Genomic DNA, 18,743 nt, shown 5'->3' on the forward strand with positions numbered 1-18,743 from the left:
CAAAATAACAATGTTTCATAGCAGAAGGGTTAAATCTTAATCTAGGAGGTTTAGAAAGCTGCTAGTCGCAGTCTCCTTAAAATTTAATATACCTCGTTAATGCTTACTTGCAAACACTGAAGGATTTTTATGATTATAATCATGTGTTACAGCACCTAGTACTGTTTCTAAGCAGCATACTAATCAGCTTAATGAGATATTACTGCACTTTTTGTTGACTAAAGCAAAATCCCTTTTATTGTTCTAAAGCTTGTCCTTTTATTTTTTCCCAAAACATTATCTTGTTTTATTGTACACCAGTAAATATCATACCATCGGTTTTTTGTCAAATCATAAAACTATCTTTCTCATTGTAGAATGTGTAATATATTGAATATGGTTAATGGAACTGAAAGTTACAAACAGATTTCTATTTGGGTTTGGTTTTTTTTTGCTGGCTTTTCTAATGGAAATGGGAGAGATGCACAACAGTTCTTTTCTATATGTTTAGAAATATAAACGGATGCAGTTTCACAAGACAGACAAGGGAGATAGTAAAAACCTTTGCCCTTCCATAAGAATTAGATTTTGAAATTGTAGCATATTTTAAAATAATAAATAATGGTTACTGGCAAACATGCAGAATGATGAAAGCACTTGTATGGTCAAAATTGTGTAGCACAGTTGGTACTTAATACACTTTTTATTGTTTTTACACTAATTCCTTTGCATTATTATGAGTAGGTAAAACATAAAATGCAAATTATGCATCAGCGATTCAATGCTTGTAACTCTCACAGTCTGAATCTAAACTATCTTCTGATTTTCAGAGATGGAAGAAGCTAGTTTGTGCCTTGGTGTTTCTTCAGCTGTGCCAGAAGCTGACGCCCATCTCAACAGCACCATACTCAATGGACAGTATTCAATGAGCCAGAAGCTGCATCAGATCACTTCCCAGCTCAGCCATGCCTTCCCAGAGCTCCAGAACAGGCAGAATCCAGAAGAGAAGGCATCAGCACCACTAGAAGACAAAAGCCACATGTCCATAGCAAACCAGCCCATCAGCAGTCAGATGGCTCTGTTGGCCAATCAGCTCAATAGAGAGGTTGATACCAGTTTGAATGGACGTGTGGACCTGCAGCAGTTCTTGAATGGGCAAAACCTAGGCATTATGTCTCAGATGAGTGATATAGAGGATGATGCCAGGAAAAACAGAAAGTACCCATGTCCTCTGTGTGGGAAACGCTTTCGCTTTAACAGCATTCTGTCACTACACATGCGAACTCACACTGGAGAGAAACCATTTAAGTGTCCATACTGTGACCACAGAGCAGCTCAGAAAGGCAACCTGAAGATACACCTGCGTACTCACAAGCTTGGAAACCTTGGCAAAGGTCGTGGAAGAGTCCGAGAAGAAAACAGACTTTTACATGAGCTGGAGGAGAGAGCAATTCTTCGGGACAAACAGATGAAGAGCAGCCTCCTGCAGCCACGACCCGATGTGAAAGCACAGCAGCATGCCCAGCCAATGCCTCTCGCAAACTGCAACTTGTCTGTGCCTGCTAATCACAGCACACCTGATATTGCAAACCCTGTTCCCTCTCCAAAGCCAGTCAGTGTCCAGGAAGAAGTTGTCACTCAGACAGCTGGGTTTAGATGCACGTTCTGCAAAGGCAAGTTTAAGAAGCGAGAAGAGCTGGACAGGCACATAAGGATCCTGCACAAGCCTTACAAGTGCACCCTGTGTGACTTCGCTGCCTCGCAGGAAGAGGAGCTGATCAGCCACGTGGAGAAGGCTCACATAACTGCAGAGTCAGCCCAGGGCCAGGGCTCCAATGGGAGTGGGGAGCAGTCCACCAATGAGTTCCGTTGCGAGGTGTGTGGCCAAGTGTTTAGCCAAGCCTGGTTTCTAAAAGGTCACATGCGAAAGCACAAGGATTCCTTTGAACACTGCTGTCAGATCTGTGGGAGACGATTCAAAGAGCCTTGGTTTCTTAAAAATCACATGAAAGTTCACCTGAATAAGTTATCTGTAAAGAACAAATCTCCTAATGATCCTGAAGTACCTGTCTCTATCAACAGCATGTCCCAGGAAGCTCACGCAAACCTATATTCGAGATACCTCTCATGTTTGCAGAGTGGGTTTCTTCCTCCTGACAAAGTGACTTTAAGTGAACAAAATCAAATCTATAACAAAGGAGATATGCCCATAAAGGAGAAAGAAGTGTTGGGGAAGCTTCTTTCACCAATTTCTGGTATTGGCCACAGTATGGCTGAAGGGGATAAACATTCTTTATTGGGCTGTCTCAATCTGGTGCCTCCTCTGAAATCCAGCTGTATAGAAAGGTTACAAGCTGCCGCCAAAGCGGCAGAAATGGATCCAGTAAACAGCTATCAAGCCTGGCAGCTTATGGCAAGGGGAATGGCCATGGAACATGGCTTTTTGTCTAAAGAGCAGCAGATACAGCGCAGCCATGAAGACACTTTGGCAAATGCTGGAGTTATGTTTGATAAGGAGAAGCGGGAGTATGTGTTAGTAGGAGCAGATGGCTCTAAGCAGAAAATGCCTGCTGATTTGGTTCACAGCACTAAAATGGGCAATCAGAGAGACTTGCCAAACAAACTAGACCCTTTAGAAGGCAGTAGAGATTTTTTGTCACATGGTATGAACCAGGGACTCGATTTCAACTTACAAAGTCATGGAAATGTGAAAGAAAAGCCAACTGAATGCCCAGACTGCGGAAGGGTTTTCAGAACCTACCACCAAGTGGTTGTTCACTCCAGGGTCCACAAAAGAGACAGGAAAGGAGAAGATGAAATAATTCAAGGTGGTCTTGATGAGCGACGTGGATCTGGAAGTGACCAGGAGTCTCAGTCTGTCAGCAGGTCAACAACACCAGGGTCCTCTAACATTACTGAAGAAAGCGGAGTAGGTGGGGGTCTCTCGCAGATGGGAAGTGCCCAGGAGGACAGCCCACATCCTTCCTCACCCTCCTCTTCAGGTAAGATAACTTCTCCTTTCCTCTCTGCACTGAAAGCCTCATAGCTATATTTGAAATTGCAGTGGCAAAGTAGTTTATGCAGTCTCTTGTTAGGTCATTTCATAGTGTTCTACAGGGATGTGGTGTTATATGCCTGAACATCCATGTGTGGGTTCCCACAGTGCCTTCAAGGTGAATTCTGGGCTCACCCTTTTCTCTCCTCCAAAGGTAGGTTTCCCATCCTTTCAGCTGTCACCTCTGCCACCCTGCTGGAAGCAGCGTGTGGGGTCTGAGCAGTCACCAAGGGCAATGTTGCATCCAGAGCCTCTCCTGTTGGGTTTTGGAAGGGTTTTTTTCCCTCATGGTGTCTTTCTTGCAGATCTCTCCATGCCTTTCATGTAAAAGGGTGAGGAAAGATGCCTTCTTTGAGCGATAGTTCAAAGAACTAGGATTAAAAACAGCATGTTGACCAAACTTTCTGATTGCACTTATTCCCATAGCTGTGTCAATTACTTAGCTATGTACCTGGTGACTGGACCGATTGAAAAGAGATTCAAAATATATGTTACTAACTTATTATAATCTTTGAACTTTTTTCACATTTTAACATGTATGAAGCCTTCTGCTTAATTCTCATATATTTGAAAGTACAAGGAAAATAGAAATTGAATTGAAACATTTTAATTGCATTGTATGTCATGTTAACTTGCTGTGTGTAAAATAGCAAAGCAGCTGATATTTCGTTGGTGATGTTTATAAAATATTGAGCTTCCTGGTACAATTTTTAAAGTTACTAGCCTATGACTGCTGAAATAAAATCTTCAAATAATAACAGGTAAGATTTCTGGCCTCATGTATATTTCCAAAGTCACTTGGTAATGGGTAGTAAATTGAAAGTTATATCTTTGGCGCTTTATAAAGAAAGCACCTCACTAATACTGTAATCATTCCTCAAGCCTAACAACAGAGGAAATCATGCCATAACAAATACTCTGTTACTAATGGCAACATTGATTTCTGCAATCAGCCATTAAGTCTAGAAAATGAAAGACAGTTTGAGGTACCTTAAGGCATTACATTGCCCACTGTTAAAGAGCTGGTAGCAGGCTGTTGAGGGTAATTCTTTTCAGTTTCAACAACCCCCCCCCCCCCCCCCCCCCCCAATTTCAATAAATATTTTAGTATTGGAAGCAATTCACTGTTACAGTTATTAAGTATATGCCAGTTTATTTTTGTTGTTCTTGTCATGCTCCAGTATACTCTACTTCTGAGGCCAAATTAATATAAAAATAAAGTGTTAGTTTGCTGGCTTATTACAAACCAGTAAAGAAATTGTTAAGACACATAAATCTGCACTCCACATTCCACAGATTCCTATAGTACTTAATGCTGTTGTTTAAATACCCATGAAACACACTGTCTACCCTTAGAGTCACAGCCTCGTGTACAATTTATTACTGGTGAGACACATTAGAAAAATTCTATGTAGGAACAAGGGTAACAGGCGAGAGCTAATTTCATACTTTATATAGTTGTTGAGATTGTTTTAAGAGTATTGAAAATATGTCAGGATGAAGAAGATTATTTTCTAACTTTCACTTTTAAAAATCCTTCATATTGAGCGGGAGGGAGGAAGGTAATGGGGGGTGGACTGCTCCTCTTTAATATAGAAAGCATCACTTTGGTTTGGCAATGCCATAGAGGGATCAGAAAGAAAAGATCCCGAAACTCTTTAAATTCTGTCCAAAGACTTCCAGGGCTGTCTGGAAAAGTTTGAGGGAAAGAGAGCCCCAGAGTCTTGAACTGATGGAGACTGAAGAGGATTCAAACTGCATGTGAAAGTTGGTGTAGTAACGAGTGCCCTGAAAACTTTAATTCCAAGTGTACTGGTTCATTAAGTGTATTGTTGTGGGATGTTTTTCCTGTCTTCAAAAGCAAAAGATTCCCCAGCAGTGTTGTTCTTTCTTTGGCCACTAATTTAAAATTATTTTTAACTTAAATGGCAATTTTCATTTTCACACCTGATGCATTTATATCAAAGCATATGAAAATATGTGGAGTATCAAAGCAAAATATATGGAATAACAGTCACTGGAAGCACGTTCTTTATTACTGACCTTTTATATTAATATCTGATTATCTCCTTTCGTCTGTTACTAGTAAATCTAGGAAGGCTCTCAGTGTCATGTATCCTATCAGGGAAAGTGTGCATGTTTTTATAACTTCTTAATCAGATGAAAGAAAGAGGGTATTGAATTTCACCAGAACAAAATCTAAGTATTCTTTAGTACTTTAAAAATAAATTTTACTGCCAGGTTGCTGTTGGAACTTTTCATTAGTATGAAGTGTGTATTTTATTGCTACCTGTGAAAAATAAACCAGTAGAATATAAAGAAATCAGATTTTTTTGCTCAGGGGAGAATTAAGTAGTCATTGAGTCTTCTATTAAGAAATTACTGCAAAACACAGTTTTACAAATTTCTCAGACTGCATAACAATGTCTCAAAACTTAATTTGCATCACTTGATTCTTTTTTGTTGAAAACTGGGTCAGTAGGGCCTGAGAAACTATTTTTTCAGATCTTAACCAATGAATTCTTCTTTATAAATTGGTGCTCTTAACATGATAGTAGTTCTGAATTCATCATAAAAACCTTTTTACACAGTGCCTCTTAGAACAGATCTCCAGAAGAAGGCTTACAATGAGTGGCAGAGAAGGCTTTGTTATCTGATGTAATTCTTTGCAAAGGAGGATTGGGAATGGAGTGCCTGTTTAAAACTGTCTAGCTCAGGCTGAGAAGAAGAAAGGGTCAAGTTTGCAATCAAACAGTTATTGCAGAGATGTGTGACTGTCACTGGCTGGGCTAATGTGGTATGCAGCTGTTTGTTATGTGAGTAAAAGAATGTTTGAATCAGTGAACATGTGAAAATGACTCCAGTGAACCAGAAAATGTGTTTGTTCTTTAGCTCTCCAAACTGCTGAGAACTAAGCTTAAGATCAACTGCTAAAACTAGGACCTTTGACAAATTGAGAGGTCATATTTTTTAACAGAAATGAGCGAAACTAGTCACACAGATCATTTCCCTGTGTTTTTCATTGTTTTATCTTGTTTTTTGTTTACTTTTGTGTGAAATTATGAGAGTCAAATAAATGTCATTTCTGTCTCCACACAGAATACAAAGGGAAACCGCTATAAAAAATATGTGCCTCTGCACTCTTCCTTATACAGACAGTGTTGTGGATGGGGAGAGGCTGTTGGGGTGGCTCTTGTCTAACTGCAGGCACCCTTCTGAAATTAGTTTTGCAGCAACACAGCAGAAATGCAGTAAAGCAGAGCCAGATGTCCAGTCTTACTTCTAGTCCCCTTATTTTAGATAAAAGTTGCATTTGTATAAGTTTTGCTTAGGAATTAATGCATAGAATAATTAAAACTTAATGTGGGAAGAAACGATACTGTTCATTATATCCAGCAGGGTAGTACCTTCTGCATTTTCCTATAATTTTGGTGTGGGGATAATTGAAGTCTTGATAGTATGAAGGGGGTAATTGAATGCACTGACCCTCCAGTTCATTAAATAAAGTAGGCCAAGTTCCATGATCAATGGAAAGCATGGGAATTAAAAAAAAGAAAATAAAATACTGTTAGATATAACCACTTATTCTTGTATGCAGCATTTCATGTGGACTTTAGCCTAGTTTGTTTGAACAGCTGTTTTGGAATCTTTCAGACATCTTTGAGGGGGTTAAAATGAGGGTTTTTTGGTAGAAAAGCTTTAGGTATTAAATAGAGTTTCAGCCCATATTTATGTCCTCTGACAGAACACATAAAAAGCTTTTGTAGTGACCATCATTGCACAGACATAGGAAAGACAGTGATATGATACTCTTTTGCTTTGTCTGTCTTTTTCTTTCTTTCTCTCTTTCCTTTTTGCTTTTCTTTCTTCACTTTTTCTTTCTTTTTCTTTTTTTTCTTTCTCTTTCTTCCTCTTTTCAGTGATAGCCATCATCTGCTCATTGTGAACAAAACAGGCAAAAAATTTAAGTCTGAGGATTAAGATCTTCATTTTTTTGCTTGTGCATTCCAATTGTTCTTAAAATATTTGGCAATGTCAATTAGTAACTGAGCAGAGTTAGCTGATGAACGCAATTTTCCACTAGACTGAGCACCCTATTGTTGTCGAGCTAACAGCAGATTTCTGAGGTCATTATCATTCCCTGGTAGCTTGGCCCAGCTGCTTCATGCTGCAAAAGCCAAACTTCAGACTGGAGCGGTGGGATGGCATGCAGCAACAGGGGGCTGTGAAGGGAGGGCTGCGGCGTGCACAGTGAGGCTGCAGTAAGGCATTAGAAACTGAGGAAAGAGAAAGTAAAAGTTTCTAGGTGTTTCCAGGGAAATCTGCTTTCCAGCCTGGCTTCCTGCTCCCTTTCAGCCTCCCTCTCTACCTCAAGGATCGGTTTAATCTCTCCAATTGGACAAGTGTGGAAACAACAGGAAGACATAATTTGTCACTAGTCAGTCCCTGAAGGAGGACTTGAACTAGCCCACTGCTTTGATGTTTCCTTGGGCAGGTGTTATGTTTTGCTTTGCTTTGGTTTGCCAAGCAGGGACATGGGGAGAGGTAGGGGGAAAACTTGTTTTTTTTTTCCCTCCCCTGGCTGAAGATATTTTACCTCAGAAAATAGCTGCAAATATGGAGCTTGAGAACTGCAGGCAGCTAGCACTGCTTTGGCAAGTTGTCAGTCCTGGAGGATGGCACACAGAACTTTCATTGTGGAAATGCTATTTAATATAGGCATTTTCGCTTTCAGCCTTTTTTCCTTTTTTTTTTTTTTCTCTTTTTGTCTTTGTTGGCCTCATTTGGTATCAGGTTCAGTGAGATGCAAAGCCACACTTTTTTAAAGCTCAGCTGTTATAACTGAGCGCCATATGCAGCCTTTCAATCCCTGATATGGAATACTGTACATGCTGCTCCATGTTTGTAAGAGATTTACAGGAGCTTGAGTTGTGTGTATTAAAGCTGTGTACATCTAGACATTTGGGAAAGTGCTTACAGCAAAGCTGCTGCGGGTGCAGGCCTATACTAATAACCTGGCAAAGAGTCAGCTTTTACTCTTACATAATGCCTTAAATTGTCATCTCTGTTGAAAGGTCAGGGTTTTCTGGTGGGGATCATCATGGTGGTCCCAAATCTGTTTTGTTTCTTTTTTTCCCCTCCTTTTTATTTTTTTTTTTTCTTTACACTGGCTTAATTGCAGACTCATTTCCTTTGATTCAAGACATAAAGAGCAACTCTAAGAGGCTTATTTTACAAGTAGAAACACTATAGCTAAGTATCTTTAGTAATGTTTTGACGTTATAACATTAATTAATGATGTTTGAAGGGCTAGGTTTCATTTACAGGTGCATTGCTGTACATCTAGGATCAATACCACTAACACTACTGAAATAGTAGAATCAGCCCAACATTGCTGCTGTCAGTCTGTACTCCAGGATGAGTAACAGCTGCAAAAGGGGCACTGTAGTAAAAAAAATAAGAAAACACCTCCCTGTTGTGTCTTTACAAAGCAAGTACTTTATGACCTCTGGAGGGGGGACACGGCGAATGTTCTACAAGGCAGATGTCCAAGTCCTGTCGTGAAGGGAAGACCAGAGACTGCTCCTCTTTCCTGTGTCTCGTGACATGTTCAAGTCATGCTGTCTATTGGTACTGAGAATGTGATAAAAAAATGTAGTGTTAGTTGATGGGAAAAAAGCCTAAGCCTAAGTTTTGTGTTTAGCTCTCAGATAGTCTCTGATGTGTTTGTGTGCAAATAGGTAAGGAGGGCTTTAAAGGGTGGCATGAGATGATATATTTATTATCAGGACAGCTCTCAGCTACCTTTAAGGGATGTTTGTTTTAATTTGAAAATTAAATAATGAATTTAGAGGTTCAGCTTAAATAAGACCCCAGATGTGAACTTCTTCCAAACTCTCTAGTTCTCCTCCTCCGTTTCACTGGTCTCTGACATGCTGAAACCACAAAGTATTTTTGTGGTGTTTCAGTGTCATTTACAGGTTGTTTCTTGGCATTTGTTGAGCCACTCTCACAGGTTACAGGGGCACCATTAAATTGTTATGGTGGGATCTAACACAGCATGGCGAAACCTGAAATCCAGCCCAACCCAGTGTTGCCTTTCCAGGAAGTCTGGCACTGATTTGGGCATCTGAATGACACTGTTTCTCCTGAGCCTTCTTTTGTGCCCTGGTATCACCCCTCAGGTTAGCATACAAACTCACAAGTCTTGGGAGAAGGTCGCCATTTGTCAGAAGTACTGCCTAATGAATAGGATTTTTGATCGTGAAGTCCTGAATCATTTTGGCATAGCACATTGTCCATCTCCTTGGTGAAACAGTAGGTGAATATGAATAAAGAAATTGGCATCCCTGTTGGCTTCAATAGCTGTCACTGGGCAGAGACTCTCATTGTTTCCCAAAGCGCTGCTCATCCCTGAGTGAAAAACAGGGATGTGAATTCTCACCCTTTTCATGTTTGTGTGCTAGCTGCGTTTGAGGGAGTTTTGAGTATCTGTGGCAGGGCCATTGCTGTCAATCAGTTTGTACCTGCAATAGCTGACGATGCTCAAGGGGAGTTTAAGGAACCTTTGTCTAACACTGCTCCCAACTGTGGTAACTTCACCCTTGTCCCTAGCAAACCCACCCTGAGCTTGTGGCATCTTCTCTAGTCATGGCTTGATCTATTTGACTGCACCAACTTAATGCTCCTCTTTCCCTGCTTCCCTACAACATCTTACTACCTAGGCTAGTTGTAGTTTAAATAGTCTCAGCATTTATTAGAGTTACTTTGGGATCAAAATAAAATCCAGAAGCTTGGCTGCACTTTCCCAGGCTAGCATATAAGTGAGTATTATCAAAAGTGAGGGGGAAGAAGAGGGGGAAGGAAACATTAGGCAGAGGTCCAAGAATAGGCTGAAATACCAGCCTGGTATTTTCTGTTTATGCACCGTGATCACGCGGAGCATGACATTCCTAGGAGCTCAGTCATGGACAGCCTAAGTCCCTGAAGAGCCAGAAGGCCTCAGATACTGCAGGTCCACCTGAGACATGCAGCCAGCATTGCAAATTCCTAGGGTGGGCTCTGGCAGGGTCCCAGACACTCCAGGGACAGGTCCCAGAGCTTCCCCACCTGCCTCCTTCACCCCAGGGAAGGTCAGAAGGAAGGCATGGACGCAAACAAGCTATAGTGGGGTCTTACCAGAACCCAGCTTTGGTGAGCACAGCTGTCCCACAGTGCCAACATGGCCTCTGAAGGATTTTCCTCCTCATTCTTTTTCTTCCTTCCATGGTGGTAGTATTCATCCGTAATGATGCTCCTTTATCTCCTGCTATAAAACACACCCAGTATTTCTAGACTGTTTTACACTTCCCAGATTTTTAGCTCCCTAAACTTTCACTGCCATCTAGCACGAACAGAGTCTTTGAGAGGGCACAGTGAAGCAGCCGTGCTTTGGGCCTTGTTTATATACTAAACTAAAGAGTAGGATGGGACTTCTGGGCAATGCCTGTGATTTTGAGCTCATATCTGACCTTCCTAAAACAACAGAGATTCTGCAACATTAAGGGTATGGAGCTCCCTAGTTAGAAAATTTACAAAATATATAATAGAGTCATCTCTACTTATTTTTCAGATGTGCTTTGTAAGGAAGGCTGTAAGTGGGATTGATAAAATTGTCCTTCTGTTAGCTGTGATTCCTGCTCATTTGTGTCTTGTGTTCTAGCTGTGTTTTCCTCATGTGTCTCTTTTTAGGTGTCTTCATTAGGTTTTTAGGAATGCCTTAGCACATATATCATTGGCTAATGTAATTGAAAACTGATCTACTAACATCTTATCTAATACTGAGGTAGGGGAGTAGGCTATTTATCAAAGACTGCATAATTTTCCCTTTTAATGATCTAAAAAGCTATTCAGAGAAGGATAGAAGCAAATCTGAAAAGACTTTCTGAAATGTCTTAAGAATCCTTCTTAAGTACTTCACACTTTCCTGGTAGATTTATGGAATACCAGCTATGCTCTGACTGAGACCAAAAGGGGATTCAAAGATTTCTGTGAACAAAAGAAAAGCAAACAGCCATTTTTCATAATTTGGAGAGAATTCAAGGAAAGAAGAGTACATCTTTGATTTTGATTATTAACTGGAAATAGATGGGCATATAAGAATGCCATGTATGTGAAGAGGAAAAATTACAGAAGTAGACAGTTACTGCTTTTTTGTATATTCTAGTGTTTTTATTTTAATCTTACGGACATAGATGTGTGACTTTATCTGTCTGCATGTGTATTCTTGATCAAGTAAATATTTATTATGATTAATATTTTCCATGCTATTACTTCCACTAAGAAAGTAGGCAGTGAAGTCTCAAAGGGGAGGAGTTTGACTATCAAGTATTCTATTATTCTATAATAGTATTTGTTTTCTTAAAATAGTTATGATGCCAGAACTGTGAAGAACATTAAGTCAACGTGCAACCACATTTAGCACACAACGGTATCAGGCTCGTCACATTTCCTATTATTATTTCCTATTCTGTGTAGAAAAAATACTGTGGTTGCTCAGATGCTACTATCTAGTAACTGTGTAAATGGTGACTTCATGATGGTGACCACTATAGTATAATTATAATGAACTTTCTTTGTAAGAAAGGTAAGGGCTGAAAGTGGACGTTACTGAAAAAGGCAAGCATTAGTAGAGGGTAAATACAGAACACTTAATATTACTGTTTCTTTGTCTGTTTGCTGTTTGAATTCGTATTTGTTACTCATGTACCAAAACATCATAGGTACTATCTTATATGTTAAAGCTCAACACAGCAAGTCTGTCTGTACTAAAGACAGTGCCTGATGGCAGGATTATGCCACCTTTCCTGCTCTACACTCAGCCTTCATGTGGACCACAGGTTGAGTACCTGGGGAGACAAATTGAAGCCAGTGAGGCTGCTGAAATAACACCAAGGAATAGTCCCCATTTCTTTTGCACTGAAAGAACTGTGAAAAGACCTGGAACTCCGTTTATGGCAGCCAGAACTGAAGAACTCACAGCTGTGGGTACAATTGATGCCCATCAATTCCCAGCCATTCTCCTCCCAGCAACCCTGTGGTGAATAGCAATTTTTTGCAAACGCATCTTAGTGCAAGAAAGGATGCACGGTAGTGACCCTGTTGCAGGTTCTCAGTCTATTGAGGAGAGTGATTAATATCAGAATTAGACATGCTGCAGATACCTTGGTTTTTTTATGTGCAGCATCACTGAAGTGATCTCATCAACTCTCTGAACATTCAGCAAGTCCAAAATCAAACGCTTGTGTGTCAGATATACACAGCTGTATTTGTACTGTTGCTCTATCTAAAGAACATGCCAATTGCTTTACTTAGAGTGAGTTGAGAGAGAAACTCATTACTAAGAACATGTATAGCATTATCAATGAAAACCATTATTGTTCTTTTCCTCAGTGGTTTTAGTGTCCTTGCTTTTCCTTTCATAGGAGCCCGTGGTAATATATCTTCAGACAATGTGGGGCTGATTCACTACTCCCATGCACAGTGTGTCATCATTTACACCTCTGCACAGTGAGTGGGAAATAAAGACCCATTAGAAAGTAGCACTTTGTGCTAGTTTACATGTGTTTTGCAAAAACATAAATGATTCTGCAAGACAATCTGATTGTGTAAGGGACTGTTTTTATTTTATTTCTCCCTAAAAGTATATGAAATAAACTTTTATCAACCAAACCTCAGCAGGACTGAATATAGCAAAGTTAATTTTTTTTTACAGCGAAAGAAGGATGTGCAGCTGTACAGTCAGGTACCACAGTTAGAAGGTCAGGGAGTGCGTTCTTATCCAGTGATGTCATCTTACTGGGCTTTTAGTTATTTTCTGCCCTTGACTGGCATTGTGCTCCTACCCCCTTTGTTGAAAAAAATCTGACTGATTAAACATGTTTTGTATTTTTAACTTCCTGACAAGTATTTCAAAAGCACTGCTGACTTGAATTTAGCTTGATGAGTCTAGTGAGCCTAGAAAACATGGTAAGTTTTTTGAAGTTAAATCCTCAACACACTGAACTACTGTGCTTGTTCATCATCTGGGTTTTCACAGCTCTAGTCAGAATTTCAAAAGATTCCTTGGCCAAAGAAAATAACAGACATTAAGTAGCATAGGGCTTTCTTAAATTGTAAAGTAAATTTTGGCAAGCATAGAAGGCAGTGTTTCAAAACTGTCTGTTTCCATTGTTGCTGTGTTCACAGAAAGGCCCATAGGAGACAAACCAAAAAGAAAATTAAGATTACTGTATTGAGAATAAATATATAAAAGGTCAGATTAAAAAAAAAAAAAAGGGTAAAGTCTCTAATAGTGAGCATTTTAGACACTGGGGTTCAATTCAGTAATTTTCAAAACAGTCACTGATGACTAGGTAGCATGATAGCCACAATGTGCAAGTCATCAGATCAATTTAAAATAGTTCTGTAAATTCTTGAAAATGAAAAAAAAAATCCCACGACCAAAACACGTTTGAGCTGATTGTTTTATGTAATTTCCTTATATTCTGTACAGAAAACAGCTTCTTTAGTTGTATCTTTAACTATATTTAGTCAAATTCATAAAGCTTCTTCCCAGCTGCACGTGTGGAACCATACTGAAGATCAAGGATGAAAGAAAATAGGTTGTAACTGTGCTCAAAACCTTGAAGGCATAATGTCTTTTACTTTCAAAATACCACCAGTGAGTATCCTTCTAATACAGCTTCTGCACGAAAATATTGTGGGACAGGTGGACTCTTTCTCTAAGAGATGATATGAACATTAGTTGACATTTATACAGTGGAAGGATGAGTGAGCTGATGAGCATGTAATAGTTATTAGGTAGGTGTTTCTTTTATTAATTTTATTTTGCTATCTGGTTTTATAGTTTTTTTTATTTTATTTTTGTAATGATTAAGGATACAGTAATAGAAGTAAGAACAGAGTAATTTGCTGTTCTAATACCAGATAATATCATCTATTGAGGTATAAATTAGAAGGGCAGCAGTGTGAACTAGACGCCTTCTCAGTTCATGATCAGTATTTTGTCAGCATGACCCTGTCTCACACCAGTGATCAGACTCAGTGGGCAGTTAACACTGAGCTAACCAGGTTTGTCTGCCTGTGCAGTGCCAACAACAGCAATGTCACTTCTTTTAAAAACATGCAAGATTGTACACCAGGAAAGAGGCACCACACTTCACAAAAGCTGTTCACCTACTCTGTGGCATTCTGAAACAGGGTGTGCACAGAAGTAACATTAGAAATAGGTTTTGCTGACATAAGTATTGCATCTACTATTTTCTTAGGCTCTTACCATTTATAGTGCATTCTGCTGATAAACTGAATGTAGGCTATATGCAGAGAAAGAAATGCAGAAATAGATGACCTATGGTGAAGCACTTGGCTTATAAGTTCTTCCTTTTGATTATCTGTGTCTGGATAGGTGAACAAAATACTCAGAATTTCCCTTAAGACAAGTAACATGTAGTGTTTGCTGGCATGTTTGCTTCCCTTTCAAATATTCTACAGACTATACCAACAAAAGACAGATTAGGCTTTGCACCAGATTTTCTACAGCTCTATCTCCTTGCCTTTAGACTCCAGCTTGAATTTTATACTTCTGTCTGAAGTTGCTGAAGAATTAAGCTTGTATGTGCACTGTTTGTATGTAACAGGCTTTCCCAAGTGACTCTTTAGCACTGTTAAAAAACAAAACCAAGACTGGCAATAAGATTTTGGTAAATGTAAATGCATTTTATTTTGAAATGGCTCATGGCATCTTTCTTTAATGACCATCTTTTCACAGCATGCAGAGTACTGGTGGCATTAGTGAATTAAAAAAATAAACAGATTTTCAGGGATTTGGGCCTGAATTGCATTTACAATATAGATATTTCACACAGTTCATCAGTGTGGTGGAATTAATGTATAGGAAGAAATACAACATAGGTACACTTTCAAGCCTTCCTGACAACGCCTGACTGCTGTGCACTGTGTAAGTATTAAGGTGCACTAATCATAGAATCATAGAATAGTTAGGGTTGGAAAGGACCTTAAGGTCATCTAGTTCCAACACCCCTGCCATAGGCAGGGATGCCTCACTCTAGACCATGTCACCCGAGGCTCTGTCCAGCCTGGCCTTGAATATTGCAGGGATGAAGCATTTGCCACTTCTTTGGGCAACCTGTTCCAGTGCCTCACCACCCTTACAGTAAAGAATTTCTTCCTTATGTCCAATCTAAACCTCCGCTGTTTAAATTTCAACCCATTACCCCTTGTCCTATCACTACAGTCCCTAATGAATAGTCCCTCTCCAGCATCCCTGTAGGACCCCTTCAGATAGTGGAAGTCTGCTATGAGGTCTCCACGCAGCCTTCTCTTCTCCAGGCTGAACAGCCCCAACTTTCTCAGCCTGTCTTCATATGGGAGGTGCTCCAGTCCCCTGATCATCCTCGTGGCCCTCCTCTGGACTTGTTCTAACAGTTCCATGTCCTTTTTATGTTGAGGACACCAGAACTGCACACAATACTCCAAGTGAGGTCTCATGAGAGCAGAGCAGAGGGGCAGGATCACCTCCTTGGACCTGCTGGTCACACTCCTTTTAATGCAGCCCAGAATACGGTTGGCTTTCTGGACTGTGAGCGCACACTGCTGGCTCATGTTCATTTTCTCATTGACCAACGCCCCCAAGTCCTTCTCCACAGGGCTGCTCTGAATCTCTTCTCTGCCCAACCTGTAGCTGTGCCTGGGATTGCTACGACCCAGATGAAAGACCTAGCACTTCTCATGGTTAAACTTCATGAGGTTGGCATCAGCCCACCTCACAAGTGTGTCAAGGTCCCTCTGGATGGCATTCCTTCCCTCCAGCGTATCAACCAAACCGCATAGCTTGGTGTCATTGGCAAACTTGCTGAGGGCACACTCAATCGCACTGTCCATGTCACTGACAAAGATGTTAAACAAGACCTGTCCCAACACCAATCCCTGAGGGACACCACTCATTAATGTTCTCCAGCTAGCATTCTGTTTTAATCAGTTGTATCAGGTCTGGGTTTAGTACAGTGATTTGGAGCCAAACATGAGTATAGTGATAATTTTTACTGCTCTTCTGTAAATGTTTTTTTTTCAGAGATATTTCTTTCTTCAGTGTCTGTCACTAGATTATTTTTTTTAAATCCTTACCTGAATTTTCATGTTTATTGTTTAATTTCCTGTCAACAGAAACAGAATCAGTAGTTCTGACTGTTATTGATACTTAAATGTGGGTGTCTGGGGTTTTTTAACACCCTAGTGGCTATGTCCCTTTAAATTCCCTTTGGCTGTTTTTTACCTCTAAACAATCTTTCATTACTAAGTTGTTTATCTGAGAAGAAAGTGAGATTGTCTCTTTGTATTGCTGAATAACATCACTCCTTTTCTCCAGAAGTCATTACACACTGACATCAATATTCTTCATTAGATGATCTGTTGCCTGAAAGTATCTTGGTGACACTGAACTTGAAAGCAACAAGAGTACAAGTGCGAGGATGCCTGGAGGCAGAGACTGGCAATACCTTGCTCAAGCAAATATCCAAAATAATTTTAAAAAGGCATTAGCAAATACAAACCACCCCCACAGAGGTAATTTTTACCTCTGAATTCTTTGCTTGTTTTCTTAGTCCAGCCCAGACTTCTGCCGTTGCAGTTATAATGCTGGAAGCCAAGTCCTACCTAGCAACAATAACTGTGTATAATAATTTAAACTTATTTACAGCTGCTCTTGCTGTCCAGACAATTCTAGGTGCTTTCCAACAATGAAAGGTGGTTTCTATCTCCAAAATTTATGTGTGTATAGAAAAAAGAACTTTGATTTCACAAAGACCACAATTAGCACTGCATTGTAATTGCTGTTCCCTGATTACTTGGAAACCTTATATGCTCAACAGTTACATTGGAAAAACTTACAATAGAGTTGTTTGTGAAATTTGTGCAAGTGTTCCTTCAATTTGTGCTGTGTCACAGATAATTTATTATGAACTTTCAAAATTCTTACTCCTGTGATTAGGTGCATGTGGTTAGTGGTGAGTTTGTGTGTGATGACTGGATGAGAATAGTCTTGTAGTCTTTGTAAATATTTGTCCATGCAAACTAAAATTTAAGTTTTCTAAGATACTGTATTTCTCCCTTTAATTGTACTGTTCTGTGAAATATTCCTCCCATGCACTTGTTTAATGTAGAAGGAAGAAGCACACAGGCATCCAAAGAAGCTGAGAAAATTCTCATAATAATTTCCAAACTCTGTAGGAGAAAATTGAAAAGTGTGTTTGTGGGGTCACTGACCTCCAGACAGAGGAGCTACCACAGTTACAATTGTCTCATAATGACCACAGTAGCTTCTGTTGGTTGTTTTCTTTTTTGACTTATAATAAAGCATCAATGAAAGACTTAGAATACATTTGCCTTTGGAATTATGAATTACATTGCCCTTCAGACTGGATGGTGGAAGGTGAGGCAGGTGCAAGAGCTGTGTGGCACAGAGGGGTGTCCATAGTCTTCCTCCCTTATGCAGCATGTTCTACCTGTTGTTTCCAGTTCCCTCTTTCCACTTAGCCCCAGCTGCAGATGACACCCTTCCAGATCAGACATTCTTGTGGCTACTAAAGCATAGGTTGCTCAGAGGGTAATTTTAGGTAAAGTTCCTATAGCTATTACCCATTCCAAGTACTTTTTGACTTACAAGGAATCAGAACCATGTAGTTCATTAATTCTCCTCTGATTACCAGCAAATGCTTTGCCAGCGATGGTGGTGAAGCAAAATTCCAGTCTGGGGATCCCTGGTACACAGTAATTAAACAACAGAGCTTGAACGGTTAATGCTTTGTTTGCAGATCCTATTGGATAACTACTAAAGTTTCGTGGGTGAAATAGATAAAGTTGGGAAGTCTGCAGTAGAAGTGTTTGCCTTTATACTTATTTACTCACTGTTGTTGCCTTTGTACAATAATATCTTTTCCCTGAAGGCCTTTGAAAAATTTGTTCACAAAATAGAAAAAGAGTATGTTTGTTCTGGGTAGAATTTGGAAGCATTGTTCTGATGACACCTGTAAAACATAATTATAACTCCCATAGCTGTTTCCTCTCCTATTTAGAGAGGAAAATTCTTTGCCTCTAATCTCAGGAGCATACCTGTGGAAGGCTTAGATTCCTTCAAGCAGTATCAAAGTAATGATAACAGTGTGCAGCTGCTGACTGTCTTTTCCTTCTTGTTACTCACCCAGCTGTTTAGAGAAGAAGAAAAAGAGAGAGAATATCTCTCATCAGCCATATGGCACAAAGTTTTATTTGCCACAGCAAGTTAAAACGCACATTATTGGTCAGCATCTTGAATGCAAATTTTGACGTAACTTTTCAGGAGTATCAGATATAAGGGAAAAGAAGATCAGATGTATTTAATTTGCATTGTTTTATACCAAGTATATAAATACTTCATTCTGTCTCAGTGGAATTTCCTTGACTGGAGTCTGCCATATTCAAAAGATTGTGTGAGCATGCAGTGCAGACCTCAGTTCCTGCTTTGGGTCCTAAAAGGTAAATTAAGAACTGTTAAGATGCCATTTCAGATTTCTACAATACACTTTGAGTTTGCTTACATCCTATAATATATGAATTAGTATTCTGGATCAAAAAACTGGGCCAAGAAATCTGCCTGATGTCTGTAGTAGCTGTT

At 39.7% G+C, this 18,743-nt stretch overlaps 1 protein-coding gene across 2 annotated transcripts in view; it reads left to right on the forward strand.

Moving 5' to 3' along the window:
* Positions 1-809: 809 nt before the first annotated feature.
* The window catches only part of ZNF536 (zinc finger protein 536), a 184,227-nt gene continuing 166,293 nt past the window's right edge, over positions 810-18,743 (forward strand). The window contains exon 1 of one of the 2 annotated variants that reach the window (XM_013129839.2): positions 810-2,981. In XM_013129839.2, the coding sequence (XP_012985293.1) occupies positions 812-2,981 (2,170 nt within the window). In that variant the 5' untranslated portion in view covers positions 810-811. The remainder of the gene's footprint in view (positions 2,982-18,743) is intronic. The other variant, XM_031052033.2, reaches the window with a different exon arrangement.

Source organism: Melopsittacus undulatus, chromosome Z (genome assembly GCF_012275295.1).
Source record: "Melopsittacus undulatus isolate bMelUnd1 chromosome Z, bMelUnd1.mat.Z, whole genome shotgun sequence".
NCBI classification, from domain to species: Eukaryota; Metazoa; Chordata; class Aves; order Psittaciformes; family Psittaculidae; genus Melopsittacus; species Melopsittacus undulatus.